Genomic DNA, 22,976 nt, shown 5'->3' on the forward strand with positions numbered 1-22,976 from the left:
ATCAGTGGTGACCTTTAGGACTAACCAGGGTCCTGGGAGTTGGTGGGCCGTGGGTTACAACATCCTCCGAGCCCTTGAAAAAGACAGGACCACTTGCAGGCCCTAGGGATTGGTGTCCCGGGCCTTGCCGGGGAGACCTGGACATGCTTGCATGTCACAGGCAAGGACAGCAGCCCTGAGCGGGGCGGGGGGGGGGGGGGGTGTAGCGAAGCCAGTAGGCAGACACTTGGAGCTGTCTTCATCCCTGAGGCGGAGCGGGCAGGAGCCCTGCGCGACGAGGGTGCTTCTGTCTGATGGAGCCAGCAGCCTGGTCGCCGCCACTGACCCTCCTAATGAAGTGGAAGGAGAAGGGAATTCATCAGCCAGGCAGCCCCGGGGACACGTCAGCCATCTCCCGGCTGAGCCCCATAGCGGAGGCCTAAGGCTGGAGCGGCCGGGCTGAGCCCCATAGAGGAGGCCCAAGGCTGGAGCGGCCGGGCTGAGCCCCATAGCGGAGGCCCAAGGCTGGAGCGGCCTGGCTGAGCCCCATAGCGGAGGCCCAAGGCTGGAGCGGCCGGGCTGAGCCCCATAGAGGAGGCCCAAGGCTGGAGCGGCCGGGCTGCCGCTAACGACCCTGTGGGGACTCTGCTCAGTGGGAAGCGGCTGGAAGGGAGGCAACTGGAGAGTCAGGCCCTGTGTGTCTCTGTGTGTCTCTGTGACAGCCTCCCCCCAGCCTCCACTTCCTCCCAGGCAGAGAGGGAAGACCCACTTTCTCCCGAGCTGTGGCAGACACTGCTGGCACCTGCCCGCGTCTCAGGGCACTTACCACTTCCGTGCCCACTGCTCACTCACCTGCCAGCACCTGCAGCTCTGCCTGCGGGCTTTCCCTGCCTTTCTCCAGGTGGGCAGGGCTGCGGCACCCCTCCCATCGGTAGCAGCCCCCACCCTCGAGCCCTTGGGCAGGCGAGTAACCCTGAGATCCCAGGGATTGACACCCTGTCCTCCTTCCACCCCCACCCTTCTTCCCCCTCCCCACCCCCACCTGGGCTCCCGGGGTCCCTCCTGCTTGCACTTGAGTCCAGTGGCCCCCAAGCTAAGATGCGAGCTCCTGGCGAGGTCTGCGAGACAGCAGAGTACAGAGCTGGAAAGGGAGCCGCGGTCACGGACTTGGGGCGGGGGGGGGGGGGGGGGGGGGGAGATGCGCCTTCCTCTCATCACAGCTGCTGCCGGGAGCGCGTGGGATTGAGAGCCAGCTCCTTCGGGAAACTGGCCTGACCCACCTGGTGGGATGAATTCCTGCCAGGTCCTCAGTCTTTTCCTGAGGGCCTACTATGTGCCGAGCAGTGAGCTAGGTGAGGAGGAGGTTATGGGGTGATCAGATGCGGCCTCTGGCCCCCACATTCTTACCGTTTGGACTGAAGGAGAGGCTGGGCCTGGCAGCTCTCCAGGAGGCAGGGTGTCCTGAGGGTCAGCACCAGGGCTCAGCACACGGCTCCTGGGCTGGACCCGAACAGTGCCAGCGGGGAGGGGCTCCCAGGCCTCCCCCCGCCCCCGTCCCCGCAGATGGAAGCTGCATCGTGAAGCCCCTGGAATTAATTGGTCCAGGGCCCAGGAGGGGCTGGGAAGGTCTGAGGGAACGCCATGGCCAGCCCAGCCTGGAGTCCCTTCTGTCGTCACCCCTCCTTTTCCCTACCCCCAGCGAAGCCGGGAAATGACGCTTCCCTCCCTCGAGGCTCCCCTCCTCATTACTGCAAACCCCGGATTAATTTAATTACACACTCGCCTCCAAGAGGCTGGGGCTCTGAGGCGCCCGGTGGGATCATGAGTTTCCCGAGGCTGCTGGGGAGGCTCTCCCCACCCCTGGGTGTCCAGCCCTTCCCGGGGTCCCCTGCCCCCCATCCCCGCAGGGTCCAGCCTGCTCTCATTCTTCTCCATTGCAGGGCACCTGCTGTGGGTGACCGGATGTCCTGCTCTGTGGCTCCTGGCGTCGTGCAGCTGAGTGTGGGGACAGGGCCCAGTGTGGCGGGGAGGCTTATCCGGGACTTGCAGGAGGCAGCCTGGATCCTGTGGACCCAGGGGAAGGTCAGGCTCGGGGCTGGGCCTCAGGAAGGGCGCCCAGACCAGATCTGGGAGAAGCGGGCAGAGGGTGGCTGGCCGAGCCCACAGTCTGGCACCCTCCCGGCTACCCTGCTGCCTCCCTTGAATTAACTGCGTAAGTGACATCAATGGCTGGCTGTGCAGTGTCAAAGTGCAATCATTTAACCCATTCTCCTTTTTATAGTTCTTTAAAAAAATACACACACACACACACACACACACACACACACACACACACATATATATATATATATATATATATATACATATATTGGTTTTGGTTTCAGATCACACTGGGGATCGAGCCTGCCTGCAACCTGGGCATGTGCCCTTGACCGGGAATCAAACCATGACCTCCTGGTTCATAGGTAGAGGCTCAGCCTCTGAGCCACTGCGGCCAGGCCATTCTCCTTTTTATAAAAGAAAGATTTCTCCCTCTTCTTGAAGGAGATTACTTGGAAATGAAGAAAAGATGGCATGAATACATTAGAAAATCGCTTGTTCCCCCACGGAAACAACAGCCCTGTCGGTATTTCCATGTCTCCGTCCTGAGTTTATTTCGGTGCATAGATTTAACTGCAGCGGCTCTGGCGCAGCTAATTTGGTGTCCGGTTCTTTCATTGGCGTTTGGTGTTTTTGCACATTGTCATCCGGATGGTGACAGGTGTGAGTCTGCTCCTGCTGGACACGGTCGTTTCCAGTTTTGGCCCCTGTGACGCCGTCTGCATTCTTCATCAAAGAATTAACGCTTTAGGATAAGATGTCCCTGGAATTGCCAATGACTTAAAGTGTTTTAAGACTCTCCTGTTGTCCTTTTAAAATTCAAACATAAACCAACACACCCGGTGGTCTGAAGTGTGCTTTGTTCTCTGTGCAAACCCACATAGAGAGGTGGAGGGGGGCCGTGGAGGGGGCCATGGGCGTGGCCTCGGGTCTGTGCCACGTGTGGCCTGTTAGGGAGGACAGCTGGCCTGCGCCGGGCTGAGGGCCCTGAGGTCGGGTGCTGGCAGTGGGCGGGGCGGGGGGTGGTTGTCATCTGTGGGAAGTGCCTGTGTCCCTCTCCCGGGGCTGGTCTGTCACCACTCTTCTCCTCGCCTGCTGTCCTGGGAGCTGGGTGTTGGGCCCGCCTGTGGGCTGTGGCTGAGGGCACTGCTGGCTCAGACAGGAGCAGTGGCCTATCCCACCGCCCGCTGCCCAGCAAATACCCTGAGGCCCGTTGGTAGGTCTGCTGACTCCATGCCAGTCTGTGCTCCAACCGTCTGATGGGAAGGGAAATGCAGGCGCTCCTGAGTGTGGGGACAGGGCCCAGTGTGGTGGGGGGAGGGGGGGGCTGATCCAGGACTTGCAGGAGGCAGCCTGGATCCTGTGGACCCGGGGGAAGGGCAGGCTCGGGGTTGGGCCTCAGGAAGGGCTCCCAGACCAGATCTGGGAGAAGTGGGTAGAGGGTGGCTGGCCGAGCCCACAGTCTGGCATCTTCCCGGCTACCCTGCTGCCTCCCTTGGGTTAGCAACGTAAGTGACGTCAATGGCTGGCTGTGCAATGTGAAGGTGCAATCATTTAACACCCCCCTCCCCCCACCGGCCCTGCCACGCACACCCCCATGGGAATGGCAGAAAGAGGCAGAACCGTCCCCATGGCCCCGAGACTGGGTGGGCGGCATGCCTGCCCTCTGGAAGGCTCTGTGGCCGTGCAGGACTGTCTGGACGTTAGTGACCGACAGGGCCGGCGGTCCCTCTCCTGGGGTCAGCGCTGTGCCTGGCGGGGCCGTCTGTGGTGGGGGCTCCGGGGAGCGGGGCGGCTGGCTTGCGGCTCTGGCCAGAGATTGGGCAGTAGTGGAGCGTCCCGGAGTGAGGCTCGACCAAGAGCCGCATCTTGTTTCTGGGAGCTTCTGTCAGCAGTTCCCGGTGCTGGAGGGGCCCGGCCCTGGGCCCTGAGCCCTGGTCTTGGGGTGGCCCTGGGTGCTGACGGGAGGGGCTGGAACACTGTGCCTTGGGCCCCTCTGCTCACCCACCCGCCGGGGGGGGGCAGTGTGTTCATCGTGGCCTCCTCATCTGGAAAGTGGGGACAATGCCTGCTTGACCCTTGCCAGATGCAGGGGCCGCCGTGTGTCACAGGGGGTGTGGTGGCTCCTCCCCTCCCCCACCACCCACCCAGGGAGACCACTGGGCCTCCTTGTCTTAACTTGTACGGGTGGGAGAGCTGGGGTGCCTCTGGAGTTTGTCTTGTCCGTTGTTTCCCAGTTGGTGTTCCGGGGAGCCCTCCTGTGAACAGCATGCGAGCACACACAGGGTTGGGGAGCCCAGGCTGTACCCCAGTTTCTTCCCTGTGCCCAGCACACCCTGAACACAGAGGCCTTTCCCATCAGGCCTGTTTGCTGGGGTGGAAGGTGGGAAGGGACGTGGGAACTGCTGGTCAGTTTTGGGTGACCGATGAGTAAACTGAGGCTGGGGGCCTGTGGGCCTGCACCGTAGTGACCACAGGCCGAAGAAGGTGAGAGCACGGCCTTTTCCAGCTGCAGCCAGGTCTGCCGCCCGGGCAGGTGGGGTCTGCCCTGTGCACGGGGTCCTGGTGGGGAAGACTTGGGAACCACTGCCTGGGGTCAGATCTCACCTCTGCCCTGCCCTGCACTGTGCTCTGGACAAGCCACGTGACCTCTCTGAACCTTGACTCTGGCAGTCAGAGGGAGCCACCCAGAGCCGGGGTGAGGTGAGGCTAGAGTGGGGAGCCCTCAACCCCCACAGACTGTGGTTGCCGGCATCACCCCTGGAGCTGAGTGTGGCCGGCCTGGCTGGGAGCCACTCTGCACCGTCTCTACAAGGCTCCGAATTCCTGAGAGGTGACTGGGCGGTGGAGTGGGAGGCGTCGGTTCTGCCATTCCCCAGAAGGAGTGGGTGGGGCCGGCTCCTCCATTCCTGCCCAGGGCTGGCCCAATGCTTCACAAATGCAGATGCTCCGGGGTCTGGCCCTGGGCTGGCGGGCGGGGCTCCTGAGGCCCCTCCTGTGCTTAGGAACAAAGAGGCAGGTTGAGGGCAAACGGGCAGCTCTGCAGGAAGCTGCCTCATCACTGGGGAGGCCTTGCTGATGGGCAGGAGCTCAGGGGGCTGGGCCACGCCCCGGTGCAGAAGGTCATGGTGTTCTGGCGGGAGGGCTGCGGCTGTCCAGTCCTGCAGGGCACCAGTTGGGGACAGTCATGTCATCCGTGAGGTTGCCGGGGCCCTGGGCCCACCGGGCAGTGCCAGCCATGTGCTGGGAGGGGACAGAGGCTTCATTGCTCCCCGGGTGTGACGGTGCAGCTTGTCCGCCGACAGCACCCAAGCCCTTTTGCCCACCCCCAGGAATGTTAAAGGCCCAGTCGGGTCTGTTTCCTGGGTCCCACGTCCCCGGGGCAGTGATGTGGGGGATTATGGTGCTGGTGTGGGTCGCAGGTCTGGTGCCTTCTGAGCTAAAGGGCCAGTGGTGTGACCTGGGAAGACCCTGTATCCTATTGGGGAGCAGTGACTGGCCTGGGGGTGCATGGGTCCAGGCTGGCATTTGGGTGTGTGAGCTCTGGCGAGTGCTCATGTGGACAAGAGGCACACAGACTGACCCTTACCAGGGGCTACTGACCACCCGGGGGAGGTGCCCCCTGATGTCTGCCTCAGCCTGACTCCCTGCCTTTCCCCCTCTGCGCCTGCGCCTGCACCTGCTGAGATGGTCTGGAACCCTGGCATTCCTGCCCCGAGTTCCTTCGCCCTGCCCCAGCCCCCTGCCTTGGGTTGCCCTTGGCCTCCACCCAGGCGGGCTCCCTCGCGGGCTGGCCTGCAGTCACTCTGTCATCACCTCCTCCTCTGGCCAAGGTGGTGGAGGCAGGGCCAGGGTCCTGGTGGCGGGGCGGGGTTGGGGGGGCGTTGGGGGGTGGAACGCTGCCTGCTTTCCTGATATGATTGCCAAGGGGCCAGTGTGGCGAGGGACGGTGGATCTCACTCCACGCTGCATGCAGAAACGGGGGGTGTGGTTGGGGAGTGTATCGCCGGCCTGGCGCAGGGAAGGCTTACGGCCCTATGTGCCCACTCCACACACCGTCTGTAGAATTCTGTGCACCAGGCACGGGGCAGCACATGCTGAGTTGGCATGTTCTGGAGCCTCAGTTTGCTCACCTGGACCCTGGGCGCGAGGGTCCCGTCAGGGGCATGGAGCGGACATTTTGGGGCCCGAAGCATTTCCAAGGCTGAAGGAAGCGGCCAGGACAAGCTGGCGAGGGAACCCCTCACCTTCTTTCTGCTGCGGGCGTGGGGCGGACGGTGCTCCCGCTGGAGACAGAATCAGATGCTCATGTGCCCCCTTGTGTGTTGCAGATCCCTCGGCCACCTACGTCCGACAGCTGGAGACCAAGGTGAAGCTGCTGGAGGGTGACAAGCTCCTCACACAGGTAGGCGCCTACTCATCCACCCACCGCTCCCGTGCCCACCCTGCCCCAGCTTACCTGGGCTCCCTCCCACCGGCCGGCCCCAAGTGGCCTTGGGACGCCGGTGCCTAACCCATGCTCCACCGCCTCTGGGGTCCTTCCGTCTGTCCCCAAGGGGACTCGGAGCTCCCGGGGGCCACCCAGGGCCTGTCCCGGAGATGGTGTGACACACAGTTGCTGAGGAAACGGGTGAATGAAGGCCCCAGAGGTGGGCGGGCACGCTTCACTCAGACCCACGTGGAAAACTCCCTGCCCTGCCACACGCAGTCCTCTCAGAGCTGGGTCATTCCCTCCCCGCCTGGGCTGGCCGGTGCCCCAGGCAGGTGAAGTCACGTCTCACCCCCAGCACAGGGCTGGCGGATTAGACTCGGCAGGGAGGGCAGAGCAGATGAGAGGCGTCGCAGGGCGGGGCGGGGCCTGCCGGCCAGCAGGACAGGCCTTTCCTGCTGGGCAGGGGCAGTGGTGGAGGCTGTGGTCAGCCCTGGCTGGGGCCCCAGGGGCCAGCTGGCTTGGCTGACCCCTCTAGCCTCTCTGCCCTTTGTATCCATGCCTGGCTTATTCTCACCCCGCCCTCAGGGAGCTCCAGCGCTGTTCAGTCTCACTGTTTCCCTGCCTGACCACCTCCTTGTCCCTCTCAGCAGGACTCGTGTGTATGAGGGGGCTCTGGGAGGACAGCAGAGGTGGGGAGAGCCCCGTGGACAGGACTTAGCCCACGGTGAGAGTACTGGCCTTATCCTAAGGGGGTCCAGGGCAGATGGGATCTATTTAGCTTTCGTCTTCCTGGCCTCCTGCAAGACATGGCTCCCCACTCAGGCGTGGCCTCCTGCCAACAGCCTTCCCCACCACCCCCAAGTGGCTTGGCACTCGTCCTGAGCTTCCGGCCCCGTGGGCTGCCCACCCTTGCTGATGGTTTTCGGGACCCTCCTGTGGGAAGCCTGGCCCGCACCCCTGCTGGCCTGTCAGCTGTTCAAGGCCTGGGCTGCAGGGTCGGCGCAGTCACATGTGTGTCTCTGATGCTCAGCATAGCTGGACTGAGCCACTGCCCCCCACCCAGAGTCCTGGGCCAAGAGGCGAGGCTGGTGTCTGCCCGGAATAGGGAAGGTCCACGTCACCAAGGGAGAGCTGCTTTATAAGGTAGCGAGTGCATCGTCTCTGGAGGTAATCAAGTGATGGTGGATGACTATGTTTGGGAACCTTGAAGAGACTGCCGCTGCGGGTGGATTCTGGCCTCCGCCTCATGGGCGCTGGCTTGTGAGATTTTACGACTCTGGCCCTTAAGTCCTGTCACTGAATTCAGATTGCACGGGAATCTGCAGTGAGGAATCCGCCGGCGGGCGGAGCCGGGGAAAGCAGTAGCATTCTTCGATCTGTCTTAAGGGGATGTGGCTTTGGGGTTTGGGTGGGAGGGCAGGGAGCCTGTGTGGATTCCCACTTCCCACGGCCCCGCCCCCTCCCCCCATGGCCTCTATTTAACTCCGAAATAGCTTTAATTAAAAATGTGCCAGAGTGCTCACAGGCTAAATGACTGTATTGCCGTTCGTATTTTCTTTCTCTCGTCAGCTTTAAAATTTCATCAACACAGCTGCTTCCTCCGCCGTGATTCATCGCCAGCCCCGGGACACGCTATTATTTTTCCTGCGGGTTCTCTGTGCCTGGCCGGGCTGGGCCGTGGGGGCTGTAATTGATGCCGGGGCCTGTGCTCCCTCATTCCCTGGGTTCACTCCCCTGCTGGGCTGATAAATGAAGCCTGTGCGCGCCCGGGAGCCCGCTTTTAAAGCGCAAGGAACTCGCTCGCGGAGCTGTCACCCTGGGCAGGCCGGCGGCCACGCGGGGGAGGGCAGGCAGCCTGCCAGGCCCGGGGCTGAGCAGCCCACAGCCTGCCTGCCTGCCCCCTTTCGTACCCCAGTGGCCCTATCCTGCCGTGCCACGCAGGGTGGAAGTGACCCCGAGCGCAGATGGGGAAACTGAGGCCGGGGTGGAGCAGATTTCCTGGCGTGGGTGATGGTATTAGCGTGCTAGGGCTGCCGTAACAAAGAACCACACACCGGGTAGTTTGAACCAGAGAAATGCGATGTCTCACGGTTCTGGGGGCCGGAAGTCCAAGGTCAAGGCCGGGATGATTCCTTCTGAGGGCCTCGCTCCTTGGCTTGTAGATGGCCATCTTCTCCCCGTGTCTCTGCAGCAGTGGTTCTCAACCTTCCTAACGCCGCGACCCTTTAATACAGCTCCTCATGCTGTGGTGACCCCCAATTTCATTGTTACAAATTGGACATAATTAAAGCATAGTGATTCATCACAAAAACAATATGTAATTATATGTGTTTTCCGATGGTCTTAGGCGACCCCCATGAAAGGGTCATTCGACTCCCAAAGGGGTCGCCACCCACAGGTTGAGAACCGCTCTCTACAGCGTTTTGTGTGTGTGTGTGTGTGTGTGTGTGTGTGTGTCTCCTGGTTTCTCCTCTTTATGAGAACACCAGTCATATTGGAGTAGGGCCCACCCAGAGGACCTCACTTTAACTTGGTCACCTCTGTGAAGACCCATCTCCAAATAGGGCGCATTCTGAGGTCCTGGTTAGGACATCAACATGTGAATTGATGGGGGTTGGGGGGGTGGTGGGAGGGACGACACAGTTCAGCCTGCGCTGTGCTGCTGTTGGCCCGATGGTGTGAGGAAGCAGCTCTGGGTCCTGGCCCTGGAAGAACCCCTGAGCCAGCTGCCACCTGCCTGTGGCTTAGGCACAGTTCTGCATGTGCTGGTGCCTCGGTTTCCTCGCCTGTGAGACGGGGAGAGTGGCGAGGCCACTACATTGCTTGCCGCTCTGACTGGAACCCCCGCACCTGCGGAGTACCTCAGCAGTGGCTCACCTTCTCACCTTCTCCTGGTCCCAGGACCTGGGGTACTTCAAGGTCTGGCGGACTGTGCCACCTGGCGGGTGGCTTGGACCTCCCATCCCCGAAGGAACCGCTCCTCTGTCCTTTGTCTGAGTTTTGAGCCATCCAGGCTGGGGGCGAGGGGACTGGTCCGCCACCCTCTGAGCCCGTCGCCGATGCCTCTGTTCTGTCCCCCGATTCCCTGAGCGGGACTGGCCCTTCTGAGTGGGGGGCTCCCCGCCCAGGCCTCTGAGATGCTGGCCCTGTGGCATTTGTGCAGCGGCAGCTCTGCTTGCCGGGGTCTCCTGTGACATTTTCCTTTGTCAACAGGCTCGGGGCCATTCCGGCTCCGCCTGGTTGGTGTTTGGGGTTGGCCATCGAGTCCTCACCCCATTTGTCAAGGGCGACGTGGTCTCTTTAAATGTGTTAGAACCTCAGAACTGGTGCAGCCTCCTCCTCAGCCAGGGAGGAAAGCCACTCTCTCCAGCTTCTGAGCAGATGGTCAGTCTAGCAACAGGGGCGGGAAGAGTCGTCATGTCACCTGTCTCCTTGCCTGAGGCTTACCCAGCGTCCACTGTGAGCCGCACGTGGGGTGAGAGTTGAAACAGCAAGAGGCCACGCCCAGGACTATCAGCCAGAGTCGGGTTCAAATCCCCAAAGTGCCGTTTACCAGCTGGGTGGCCTTGGGCCAGGGGCTTAACCTCCCTGTGCCTTGGTTCTCGGTTTTCCCATCAGCAAAATGGAGACAATTGAGGTGCCTGCCCCAGGATTAAAGGGCAAGTCATGGAAAACACCGAGGTTGTGGGCCACCTGGCAGCTGAGTGTACTTCCTTTTTTAAAAACCCTCACCTGCTTTTCCCATTGATTTTCCCAGAGAGTAGAAAGGAAGGAGGTGGGGGGGAGAGAGAGAGAGAGAGAGAGAGAGAGAGAGAGAGAGAGAGAGAGAGAGAAAGGAACATTAGTGTAAGGAGACACATTGACTGATTGACTGGTTGCCTCCCGCATGCACCCTGACAGGGGTGGGGGTGGGTGGGGGAGGACGGGGAGTGAACCCATAACTGGGGTCCGTGCCTTTGAGCAGGAATCGAATCTGTGGCCCCCTGGTGTGCAGGGCAGGGCTCTAACCACTGAGCACACTGGCCAGGGCTGAGTGTCCTTCTTGACCCCAGTTTACATGCGAGCAAACGGAGACTCTGAAAGCTGGTGGGTTGCTCAGATCCCGCCCACCTGCTGAGAGAGGCCCACCTCCTGCCTTGGAGGTCCTGCGGCCTGCCCAGGGGACCTGTGAGGGGGACAGTCATTGTGATGGAGGAGACCTTGTCCACATGCCACCCATCAGTCACAGGCCTGGGTCCTGGGCAGCGCACACCTGAGGTTGAGACTTGGGACTTAGGGGCCGGAGGTTGCACGGGGAGCAGAGAGCAGTACCAGCTGTGGGTGGTAATGTCAGCGAACTTGAACCGCACGGGAGCTCCCTGCTGATCTGAGGATTAACTAGGAAGACCTCTCTGGACATACCCCCACCCCCCCCCCCCCACCTCCCCTGCCCTGCCAGGTTCTTAACGGTCTGCAAATGAGTTCTCTTAAAACTGAAGAAAATAAAAGTAATCTGGTTGGTAGGAGCCATCTGCTCCTGTGAGGGGCCTAGAAAGAGCTGAGGCCAGCAGAGCATGCATCCCAGCCGGGGCTCTCTGTGCTGGCTGGGGTCTGGGGGAGTCTGCAGGCCTGTGCACCCCGCCCTGGCCTCTCTGAAGGGCTGCTTTTCTCCCAAAGGGCAGCTGCGGTCGGTGGGAGCCTGGGAGGCTGCAGAGATGTGCATCGGTGCCAGTGTGGCAGACGCTGTTGGTCTTTGTTAAATCTGGGGTTTTAAATACATGGGCTGCCCTGGCCAGGTTGGCTCAGCGGATAGAGCGTTGGCCCTCGGACTGAAGGGCCCCAGGTTCGATTCCCGTCAAGGACAGGTATCTCGGTTGCAGCCTCGGTTGGGGTGTGTGCAGGAGGCAACCAATGGATGTGTCTCTCTCACACTGATGTTTCTCTCTGTCTCTCCCTCTCCCTTCCACTCTCTAAAATCAATGGGGAAAAATATCCTCGGGTGAGGATTAACACACACACGCAGAATGAAAAGAAATGCCGGGGCTCCTGTGAGGTGCCTCGGGGACCCCCACCCCCACCCTGGTGTGGGAAAACCACTCCAGCCAAGCTGAGGTCCTGGTGGCTTTGGGCTAATGGGTGACCAGGGTGGGGGCAGAGGTGAGGGGGTGGCTGGCGTGGCTGGGAGGGCTGGGTGACACTGCTCCTCCCTCCTTCCAGCCGCCGCGCCCCCACGCCCACCCGGGGAGCAGGCTGCAGGTAGAGCTGCCTGGGACCTTGTGTGCGGGGTGCTTGGGGTGGGTGGGGGCTGCCCTGAGTGCTGTGTAGTGCTCTGGGTCCCCTCCTGTTGGTCCCCTCCCGTCCCTTCCTGGGAACTGCTCCATGCAGGCCCTTCTCACCCACTTCACTGGACCCACCCTGCTTGGGAGGTTGCAGCGCTAGTCAGCGTCACCCCCACTCTGCAGTGGGCACCCCAAACTGCAAGGTGGGAGGAGGGGCTGGCCAAGGCCCCATGAGTTAGTGGCTTCCAGCTGGCCCAGGTCCCTGAGGAAGGTCTCCAGGCCCAGTGCCGGGCCCCCCCCGCACCCCTGCTAGCCAGGGGGGCGTCCCTGCTTTGGAAAGCAGGGCTGGTAAGCGTCCCTGGAGCCCAGTCCTGGGCCACCCCTCCCTGTGCCGGGAGGGCAGCGGGCTGAGGGACCAGTCCAGAGTCATTTGGGTTGGCCCCTCTGAGGGGCACTGCCGGTGGCCACTGCAGACAGACCAACCCCGGGCTCCTGGGTCTGGGGTTCCGAGTGGTCACCTTTGGGCAGGCTGCTGGTTGTGGATGGGCACCCCTGTGTCCGAGCTCACCCTGGAGCCCCCCACCCATAGTCAGGCACTGCTGCCTGCCTTTCCGGGAGAGCACATAGTAGGTGCTTCTTGAACACAGACCTGCTGCAGCAGACGGTCCCTCCAGGGGCAGGAAGGACAGGTGAGAGCAGCCGCCCCTGAGTGAACCCTGAAAGGGGGCCTGCCCACAAGAACCCCACGTGGTGGGAGTCCCCCCATGGCCTGTTCTGACAGTGCTCGCAGGTGTATGGGGTGCGATGGCCCAGGGGAGTTCCTGCAGCTTTGCCAGCAGGAGCCCTGGTGGGAGGTGGGCCTGGGGCAGAGCCGTAGCCTTGTAGAGGCCCAGGGAGGCTGGTGGCCTGTGGTGACAGCCCTGGACAGAGCCTGGTGTCCTTAAGAGTGGACACGGAGGCCCCGCAGACTCCTGAGTCGCCCTCCCGGTCGGTCCAGAGCACTGGACAGGGTAGGGGAGCCAGTGCTGTGTTTGCAGCCCTGGGTGACTTCCTTCCCTTTTAGGGATTCAGGAAATCCCGCTCAGCTCCTGCCGTGGTGTCAGATCCTTTTCCACGCCAGGGGGACTGCAGGCCGGCAGGCGTCCTCCCCAGGGAGCACCGTACCCCGGCCCCTGTCCCAGTCCCCACCCCCACCCCCAAGGTGCAGGCCCAGCCGCCCCAAGGCCATTTCAGCTCCCTTCCCCTCAGTGATGAAAACCTGGGGGTTTCTTTCTTCCAGGGCACAGACAGGCAAATACCAGGATTTTAATTTGGATTTAAGTGCAATTACGGTTCTTCATTTGGATGCGTCATTAGTCACGCTGCCCCTAGTGAGAGATTGTGCGTTTTCCCACCAGCTCCGAGGCTGCTAATAAAGTTCTGCGGACGGACGTGCAAATATTTACCGCGAGCACTGAGGCAGGGTGGGAATGGCACGCTGCTAATTAAAAACCCCCCCCGCCCTGTGCGCGCACCTCCTCCCAGGGAAACTGTCTGGGGGGAGGGAGGAGACACAGGCCGGTGTTTTGAGTAACAACACATGAGCTGCTTCAGAACCATTTGGTCCGGGGCCAGAGAAGCTGGGAGGGGGGACAGCCCCGAGCAGAACCTAGGCCGGTGTGCGGGGGGACAGGGCGGCTCCAGTGCCTTCGAGGACGTGGCAGTCCCACTGTAAGATCGGGGGCGTGCCAAGGTCTCCCTGGTGGGACCCTGCCACATTTTGGGGGCCACCGTGAGAGGGTGATGAGCAGGAGGGGCCCCCAGGCATGGCTGCTGCTGCCTGGCCCCTGGCCCTGCCCTGGCTGGCCTCCTCCCCTCCAGCGTTTGTTTGGGTAACTCAACAGTCTGCTGATTTATGGGACGTTCCCCTGCATATTATCTGCCCAACAGAGCTCCCTCCGCCTTTGAAGTAGGAAAGGGTGCTTGGGCCAGAAATGACACGTGGCTTCTGCTCGGCTGGCCCACGGGGCCTGCGCCGATTGGGCATGACCCCCGGGTTCTCTCCCTCTCCGGTCCCGGGTCCCAGCCCCCAGCCCTGCCAGGAGGGGTGGGGAGGGTGTTGCTTTGCCCTCAAAGATACTTACATAAGGCCAGATACGTGTGTATGTGTGTTCATTCATTCATTCCTTCACTCACTCACTCACTACTCCCACAAGCATTCGCCCCTCTCTCCCTCCAGAGGGGCGTTGTGGGGGGCGCCCTGAGGCGAGCCCCAGCACCTGTGGTAGTCAGGAGGACTTCCTGTGGATTTGGGCCTCAGGGGCTGGAGAGGGGGTGCTTGGGGGTGTGGAGAAGCCAAAGGTGGGAAGGTGGAGCAGAGGAACAAAGGTCCAGGGGTGGGAGAGCTGCACCCCCATTCACTCACCCATTTACCTGTTTATTCAGCTGCTCAACAAACGTTTGTGCAGCTCACAGCGGGGAGCACCATGAGGCACCTGCCTGGATGGGATGTAAAGGGCCACAGCACGGGGCGGGGGGTGGGGGGGGGGAAGGGAGGGTGTGGGCGGGGAAGGGGCCTAGAGCAGACCCGAGCCCAGAGGGAGGATCCACTCCTAGGGCCTGGGCAAGTCCTGTTGGGCACCGACCTCAGCCCCCCACCCCCCAACTCCCCACCCCGCCTGGCTCCTCACCTGAACCTCCCCCCTCTCCCCTGCAGCAGGCGGGCTCTGGAGAGTTCCGGACGCTGCGGAAAGGCTTCTCCCCGTACCACTCGGAGTCCCAGCTCGCCAGCCTGCCCCCCTCCTACCAGGACGCCCTGCAGAACGTAAGTGCCCCTCCCCCAAGAGCCCCCCTGTCCCCTTGTGGACCTGGCACCTCTGGAACCCTTGGTCCACATGCCAGGGGAGGGATGAGGCTTGGACCGGCTAGTGACTTGCCGGGGCCCGTAGACAGTGGCCGAGCTGGGTCAGGGGAGAGCAGCGGGTCAGGCTTGGCCTTCCTCACTCCCCCGCCTTCTTTCTAGCAAGGGGCCTGGGCTCCAGGACCCTCCGGGCTTTGTAAGGGCCCAGTGTGGTGGTTGGAGGTGGAGGCCCAACTCATGGTGATGTTGTGGCAGCACCGGGCAGTGTCCAGAGGCCACGGAGCGGCTGCCCAGGCCTAGCCATCCATCGTCCGACCGTGCAACTCGGTGGCCTGTGTCATCCCTGGGACACAGCAGCGAGAGGATGCGGCTGGCCCTCGGGGTGGGCTGGGTGTATATATGTCGGGTCACTGCCCTGGCTCTGTAACAGGGTGGGTGTGTGGATCATGGACCTCATTTATCCTCCGGGCCTCCAAGGTTCTCCTGGGCTCTGACCTGCCCTGATGGGAAGGGAGGGGCGGGGGTGGGGGTGGGGGCAGCTCTCTGAGACATGGATGGCTGTCCTGGGGTAGATGTGTCTGTCAGACTGTGTGACATCCTGTGACCACATACACAGACCTCCCCTGGCTTTGCAGCACGCAGAGCTGCAGCCGCTGCCGGGTGTCTGGTCTCTCCTGAGGCCCCCGCACCTGGCCCAGGAATGTAGCTGCTGACGCTGTGCAGAGAGCAAGGCCCGCCGGCAGCAGATGCTCCAGATGTTTATGCAGGAGCCTGTGGCTGAACCAGGGTCCAATCCTTCATGAGTAAAGTCCCCGAAAAGCCAGTGACACCCACCCAGGTGGCCCCTCCACTCCTTCATCCCCCCGCCCAGCTCTGTCCATTCTGACGGCGCACAGTGATGGAATGGAATGCTGTGTCCCCAAGCCTCTCAGGGGCCTGCAAACTATAAAGTGCTGTGCACCTGGCTGGCTGCTGGGATGTGAGCAGAGGGAGCCGGGGTGGGTGGCCAAAGTTGCGTGGCTAGTGGGACTCCCATTGCTATCCCCTCCCCCTCCCCTGCCCCTATAGGTTTGCCTAGTCTGCACACTTCCTATTCGTGGAGACATATAAACTACTGTGGACCCTTGGTGACTCAGCGCCATGTTTCTGAGGTCCACCCGCGCTGTAGGGCGTATCAGTTCTTTGGTCCTTTCCGTTGTGGAGTGATAGTCCATTGCATGGGTGTACATTTTTTTTATTCATTTACCAATGGCTACATATTTGGGTTGTTTCCATTTTCTGCCTATTGTGAATGGTGCTGCTGTGAGCATTTCTGGGCAGGATGTGGGCACTTAGGTTTCCAGTTCTCTCAGGTAGACACTAGTCTCCTGTCTTTTGGCCCCAGCTCTGGAGTCCCACAGACCCGGGTTCCAGGCCCAGCCCCCTTGTTTGATAGGTGCTTGGCCTTGACAAGTCATTCAGCCTCACTCTCCTCATCTGTGCAATGGGCATGTAAAAAGCTAGTGTCTGCCCAGAGGGCTGTAGTAAGAACCCAGAGGGCCGAGGGAGCGGGTGTCCTGAGCTCTCCCGTCTGTGGCCCTCCCCTTCTGGGGCAGCTGTGCTTGGGGAATGCCCCGGAGGTAACGGCCCTGATGGCATATTCTTTGTACACGTTATGTGTCCAGTGGTGGCTTCATTTACAGGGTTCCCGTGGCCATACTCTGGCAGCCTGGTATGCCGGCCAGGAGAGGGCTGCATGGCACAGCCTTCCCCGGCCACTCCTGGCTTCCCTCCTGCCTCTGCTCGAGGAATCAGCCTCCTTGCCGAGCAGGTAGTTCAGGGAGTCCCAGGTACAGACAGGACTTGAGGCCACAGGTGCCAAAGGCCAGGTGCCTGGCTGTACAGTAAGTGTGTGGCTGTCGCCCCCTCCTGGCCAGTGCGGGGAGTGCAGCCTTCTGCCTCAGGTCGCTCACCTGTGTGGCCTGCCTTCCACCTGCCCCCAACCTCCCCCAGAGCCCCCAGATCTTTTTGGTTCCCTCATATGACAGACCTGGCCTGGGCAGCAGAGGCCAGGCAGCCTGGACTGCCGTTAGGGGAACAGTTGCATCCCAGGGCGCTACACGCACCCTGGTACACAAGTACCCTTTACGTTGTCCAGCTGAGGCACAGAGTGAGTCGGGCCCTGCCTCAAGTCACAGGCAGCAGAGCCTCCCCCAGGTCCAGCCTTCCCAGACCCCAAGGCCGTGGTTGCCTGCCTCCCTGGAGCCAGCAGTAGCGGGGAGAGTGCAGGGGAGTTGGCTGCCTAGGCCCTGAAGGTGTCTGCACGGCATGGCCTCAGTGGGCAGAATCCCAGGGCAGTGGCCCTCAGCCAACCTCCCCTAGTCTTCCCGGCTCCCGTGCTCCCGTGCAGGCTGGGCAGCCCCGGCGTTCTCTGTTCCCTCTCAGGCCCACTCTCAGCGCTTTCTGAGCACCTGGTTCCAATGGGCCCGGGGGACCCCACCCTTGAGGCCTCCTTGTCTGTGAGCTTCTTCCGTGGAGCCCTGAATGCAGGGTCCTTCTTGCAGCCTGAGGCAGAAGCCCTGCTCCCTGCTCCCCGGCCACCTGGGCCAGTGACCCTCGTGGGGGGAAACTGGGGAGGCTGTGGGAAGACACTGGCTCTGCCACAGATGGGCAGGGTGCTGGGGGATGGACCCCCTCCTCGGCTCATCCCCTGCCGCTCCCCCGGGCTGATATGGGAGTTGGGTGCCTAATTGCCCGTTAGAGTGTTTGCCGAATCAGGTGGCCAGACGGCCTGGAGGCAGGGCTCAGGGCTGGAAGACTTGTAACCCCGGGCCTGGGGGGTGGAGTCAAGGTGAGTCACCCACTGGCAGCAGGGGGAGCAGGAGGGGGCTTTGGGATCAGGACACCTGGGGTTGGTGAGGTGACCTTGGTGAGTCTCTGCCCTCTCTCTGAGTGGCACTTGCTTTCTTTGCACAACAGATAATAGACCTTCCATGTGTGCTGCATGGGGAGCCTGTGGGGCGTGGTGGGTGCTGCTCCTCGGCCCTGGCCTGGCCCTCATCCCATCACCTGCCCCATTTCCTCCTGCCTAGCCCCTGGCCCCACAGCATCAGGGACCTCACTCAGAGCTGGTCACGCCTGCGGCCGCCACCTGGCTCTGCCTATTCAGGGTGAGCTAAGCTCATGATTCCCTCCCACAGGGCCCAGCCTGCCCGGTACCCGAGCTGTCCTCACCCCCCTCCGCCGGCTACAGCCCCGCAGGACAGAAGCCCGAGGCTGTCGTGCATGCAATGAAGGTGAGGGCCAGGCCCTGCCCACCCTCACCCAGGTCCCACTCCCTCAGGAGCCCGATCCCTGGTGTGATGCGGGATGGGGACCTCTTGGGGGCGCCTGAGCAGCAGGGTGGGACCTGTGTGGGGACTGGGTGTCTGTGACTGCCTGGAACACTGTGGGGGAGGGACTCAAAGATGCCGGGTGCCGATAGCAAGTGTGTCACCTGTCTGCCATCCCTGCAACTGGGGAAACTGAGGCCTGGGGGTGAGGGAGGGCAGGCACTCCCTCAAGGTTGGAGTCATGGCAGGATGGGCTAGGTAGGAGCAAAAGCCAGGCCTCCCAGGCCCAGCCGCTGCTCAGGTGCAGGGCCCCCCTGCTCAGGGCCGCCAGCTGCAGGTCCTGAAGACACGCTCCTGCCTCCAGAAGCACATCTCCCCCTCCTGTGCCCCTCATCCCCTCCCCATCCCCCCCCCCGCCCCCTGCATGCATGTGCCACAGTTGCCATGTGTACACGTGTGCACACCCCATGTGCATGAGTGGAGGTGTCCTCGGTTCTCCTGCTCATTAGTCACAAGCTGGGCCCTGGTCAGAGCGAGTCCACCTGTCGGAGGGCGGCCCTGCCCCCAGGTGACCGACCCCTCCTCAGCTTGGCCCCCAGTGAAAGGGGTGCGGCTTCCCTTGTGTGGTGGGTGCAGTGTCACTGGGTGAGGGGAGAGGACACAGTGAGGAGGGACGGCCTGCCCCTCAGGTCTCCACACCCCTGACCCGGGCCCTGTTCCCCGCAGGTCCTGGAGGTGCACGAGAACCTGGACCGGCAGCTCCAGGACAGCTGCGAGGAGGACCTGAGTGAGAAGGAGAAGGCCATTGTCCGCGAGATGTGCAACGTGAGGCGCTTCCCGGGCCAGGGTTGGGGGGCGTCCTGGCCGGACACTGGGAGTTGCAACCTTCCCCGGGGGAAAGGATGGTGATCTGGAGGGCTGGCTGGAGGCACTGGAGCCTGGGAGAGCTGGCCTGGCCTTATCCCTACCCCCACCCCGAGAATGAATGGGGTCCTTGATCTCAGGGTCTGTCCATCCTGGGAATGTGCCTCTGGCCCCCAGGACTGTTCTTGTTTACCCCTCATGTCCCGCCCCTCAGCCTCGGTCCCAGGTGTCTGGCTCCTGGCCTCCCAGCTGGGTGGTGGCCCTGGTGACTGCTGGTGCTTAGCCCGAGGTGCAGGTGGCACCCCCATTCTGTGGGCCTGCAGGGCTGGGGCTGCCTTTGTTCTGGAAGCTGGCTGCACCTGACCCACCTCATCAACATGGGTCCTCTCTGGACCCTTGAAGGAGCCAGAGGGAAGGGTGGTTCGCAGGGGCTGAACTGGGGTCTCCGATGGAGTGGGGTGTTCTGAACCCCCTCCTATGCTGCCTTCTGAGTCCATGGGCCCCACTGGACAGCTGCGAGGCCGAGCCCACTCCCTAGTGGTGACCTGCTCAGGATGGCAGGTATGGCCATGAGGATGGGCATGCAAAGACCTGGCCTGAGTGTTTCCGAGCTTTATGTGGCCTCAGTTTCCCCCCCTGGCCCATGGCTCTGGGATGTGTGCACAGGCCAGCTGGCGGGCTTGGGGTGGCCCTGCCGTCACATCTCGCCTCTCCCCACAGGTGGTCTGGAGAAAGCTGGGAGACGCCGCCAGCTCCAAGCCCTCCATCCGGCAGCACCTGTCTGGGAACCAGTTCAAGGGGCCTTTGTAGGCCTCTCCTCCGTGGACGTGGACTGTCCCTGCCTGGGATCCCCCCAGGGGAGTGGCAGGCCTTCCGGCCGAGCCACTGTCTTCTTCTTCTGTGATGAATTGTACATAGGATGCTGCCTGCTGTGGCTCGGCAGCCATGGGTGTGGCCCCTGCTGTCCGGGCCTCCATCTCCCACATCTCACACCAGCAAACTGGGAGGCGAGACGCTGGCTGTCCCCGCAGCACAGCAGCCTGGACGGCCCGTTCCCACTCTGGGCCAGGCTTCGGGCTCGCTGTGCGAGAACGGAAGGCTGCTCTGAGCTGCCCAGCCCAGGGACCATGCCAGGCTGCGCCCAGCACCTCACCAAGCCCTCCATCTGCTGGCTGCCACCGCACTGGACAAAGGCCACTGGCAGCTGGACCCGGTGCAGGGGCACCCCTTCCCATCCACCCGCTGTGACTTGAACACTGGCTCCCCAAGCACTGAGTCCCGAGAGCCACGGGCAGGGGAGCTCCCCAGGCCCTTCCTCTGGCCTGTGCCCAGCCCTCTTCTGCCAGCTGCCACCTGTTTTTAGAATCCACCCCTCCCCTCTCCCCCCAGTGTCACCCTGCCCTGTGCCAGGTGTGCCCTATATTTTGGGGACCCTCCTACCCAGTGCCTGGGCATCTCCGCTTCCATGGTTCACTCTGGGCCAGGAACACAGGAAGGAGACTGAATGCAGAGTCCCCGGCCGAGCCCCACGTGTCCCCCTCTCCGGATGGGTAGCACTGGGTCATGGCTAGGCCTCCGGTCCACTGTGGTGTCCCCCCTGGAACCTGGCCCCATCCTCAGTCACTGTGGACAGAGCCACATGGCTGCAGTGACAGGAGTTCTGTCCCCCTCGGAAGGAGCCTGACCTGGCTCTGGCTTTAATTTGCTGTGTGACCTTCAGCAAGTCACTCAGCCCCTTTAGGCCTGTGGTGCAAAGTGAGGTCTCAGGCCTCTTAGCCGGGCTCATGGTAGAGGCCATCACTGTAGTCAGCTGTGCTCCTAGCATGTGAGCCGATGGTCACCTGCTGGAGAGGCTGCTGGGGCCGGGCTGGGGGTGAGGCCTGAGCTGAGTTCTGCTGCTTCGCTGCCTCCTCCAGGGGACAGTCCCTCTCCTCTCTGAGCCTGTGTCCTCCGAGGGAGCATGGGAGCATGAGGGTCCCCTTGCAGGGCTCTGGGGGTCCAATGAGACCATCAGTGTAAATGACCATGTAGCAGCTGTAAAGTGCAGTATGTACGTTTTCACATTCATGTGAGGAAAATGAGGCACAGAGGGGGTAGGCGGTCGGTGGCATGACAGGTGAGGCTCCAGAACTTGGCAGGCCGGCCAGGCCACACTGTCAATGCGGTTGCAAGGCCCTGTCCACTCCCCCCATCAGCTCATCCATCCTCGGACTCCCAGGACCTGAGGGCTGCCCGCGGCCTTGTGTGGCCGGTACCGAAGAGCCTGAGGCCATCTTTGCATCAGGCAGCCTCGTCCAGGCCCATGTGAGGGACGGGAACCAGGACCGGGCAGTTCCTACCGTCACCTGCCATTGGCGCCCTTGGGTTGTACAGTCAGGGCAAAGACTCTCGGTCCTCCTTGTACCCGGGGGTGTGAGGGGGTGCTGCCCTGGGCATTACTGGGAGCCGTGGGCTTTCGAAGGCCCTTCCATCAGGTCAGACGGGAGCTCCCTGTCACATGGTGGTGGGTGACTCCTGCACCAGGGGGCCGCCAGCTGGGGTCAGAGGCCCCTCTCTGATCGTGGAGTCCAAAGAACCACAAGCAGCCGAGGGGGAAGGGGCCATCTGGGTGGGCTCCATGTCTGGGAGCCCATTTGCCATGTTTGGATCAGGTTGGCTTTGCCACGACTGAAAATAAGCAATAAGGAAGGCCTCCTGGTACCTGCAGACGCTGCACAGCAGCCTGGGGACAGCTTCACAGGGAAGGGACCCTGTCCCCGACTGCGGAGGTGTCCAGGGAGGAGGTGAAGCGGTCCGTGGAGACCTTCCTGCCTGTCCCTGAACCAACCCTGTGTAGGACGGCTTTCAGGGATGGAACTGCACCTGTGACAGCCATCTCCCAACATAATATGCCGTTAGAAAAGCCAGCAGCAGAGCAGCGCTGCCTGACCCCACTGGGTCGTTCGCAGTTGCAGGGGAGCTCACAAGCTGGGGGGCTCCGGTGGGCTTCCCTACCGGGGCAGCCAGGGGGGTGCCAGCTCTGCCACTAACGCGTGTGTAGGTGACACTAGGTGACTGTCCGCCCCTGGAGCCTCAGCTTTGAGCTCAGGGTGGGAGGGGTGTGCTGACCTGGGTGTCCTTTCATAAAGGCCCCTTTGCTTTCCAAACCCTCTGCTTCTAGATCCCGCAGGCACGGGGACGCCTGCGCTGTGGCCTGTTCCCACTGTGACGGAGCCCACCCTCAGCCTCCCCCCGGGGGCCAGGCCTATCCTGGGATCGCCATCTGCTGGCCACTCTTCAGGGTGGTGCGTTTTTATCTAGAAGTGATTAGCTACACATCAGTGTTTAAAGAGAAAAAGTGACCTTTTTTTTCTTGAAAACTTGAGAGGAAACAAAATACTACTGATTTTTTTTTTTTTTTTAAAGAAACAGTGCATGACTGCGGAGCGGTAGAGGTGTATATTTTCGTAATGTGGGAGGCTGGGCTGCTCTCTGGACCTGGCGGAACGTCTGGTTCCCGTCCCCGGGCCGCAGCCATGCTCTGTCTTCTGTAGGACGTGACCTCCTGAGAATGGCCAGCCCTGCCCTGCCCGGCTCGGTCCATTTCTACCTTCTATTGAACCACTTTGATTTGGGGAGAGAAAAAGAAATAGAACTTTTTGATAGTGTGGTAAAAACATTGAACTATTTTAGTAAAAGGTAACAGAGAAGACTGTGACAGTGTATACTTTGCGCTAGATAAATAAAGGCTCTTTGCAAGCCTCCGTGGTGGTGTGCAGTGCGTTTGTCTCAGGCGATGGCTCGTTGGGCAGAGGGCCATGGCCCTGGGAGCATTTCAGGTGGGGCTGCAGCCAGCACACAGCAGCCCCATTTGGGCCACTAACTGCTACTCAAGGGGCCTCTGCCTACTCCTTAAGCCAGAAATGGAAAGGATTTCAAATTCAAACCCTCACCTAACCTAGGAACCTCAGAGGCTGGCCCGTGAGGGTGCTGCCAGGAGATGTGGGTGAGGCTTAGTGGGCAGCGAGGCCCTCTGGGGTCCAGAGGGCGATCACACCCGGGGCCTACTGCAGGCCCCAAGCTCTGTCAGTAACAGAGTTTCAGAACTGCTTTTATTTGGATAACTGACTGAAGGAGTCTCCTGTGTAACCAAGATGGAAGTCACAGTATGTTGTTACATTCACACTTAAAAAATATCTATGTACAGGAACTTG

At 61.7% G+C, this 22,976-nt stretch overlaps 1 protein-coding gene across 2 annotated transcripts in view; it reads left to right on the plus strand.

The window, feature by feature from the left end:
• Positions 1 to 22,526, plus strand: part of CCDC85C (coiled-coil domain containing 85C) — a 70,937-nt gene extending 48,411 nt beyond the window's left edge. The window contains exons 2-6 of one of the 2 annotated variants that reach the window (XM_036317362.1): positions 6,411 to 6,484; positions 14,465 to 14,572; positions 17,788 to 17,883; positions 18,646 to 18,744; positions 19,504 to 22,526. In XM_036317362.1, the coding sequence (XP_036173255.1) occupies positions 6,411 to 6,484; positions 14,465 to 14,572; positions 17,788 to 17,883; positions 18,646 to 18,744; positions 19,504 to 19,593 (467 nt within the window). In that variant the 3' untranslated portion in view covers positions 19,594 to 22,526. The remainder of the gene's footprint in view (positions 1 to 6,410; positions 6,485 to 14,464; positions 14,573 to 17,787; positions 17,884 to 18,645; positions 18,745 to 19,503) is intronic. The other variant, XM_036317367.1, reaches the window with a different exon arrangement.
• Positions 22,527 to 22,976: the final 450 nt, after the last annotated feature.

This window comes from Myotis myotis, unplaced genomic scaffold, assembly GCF_014108235.1.
Source record: "Myotis myotis isolate mMyoMyo1 unplaced genomic scaffold, mMyoMyo1.p scaffold_m19_p_1, whole genome shotgun sequence".
NCBI lineage: Eukaryota > Metazoa > Chordata > Mammalia > Chiroptera > Vespertilionidae > Myotis > Myotis myotis.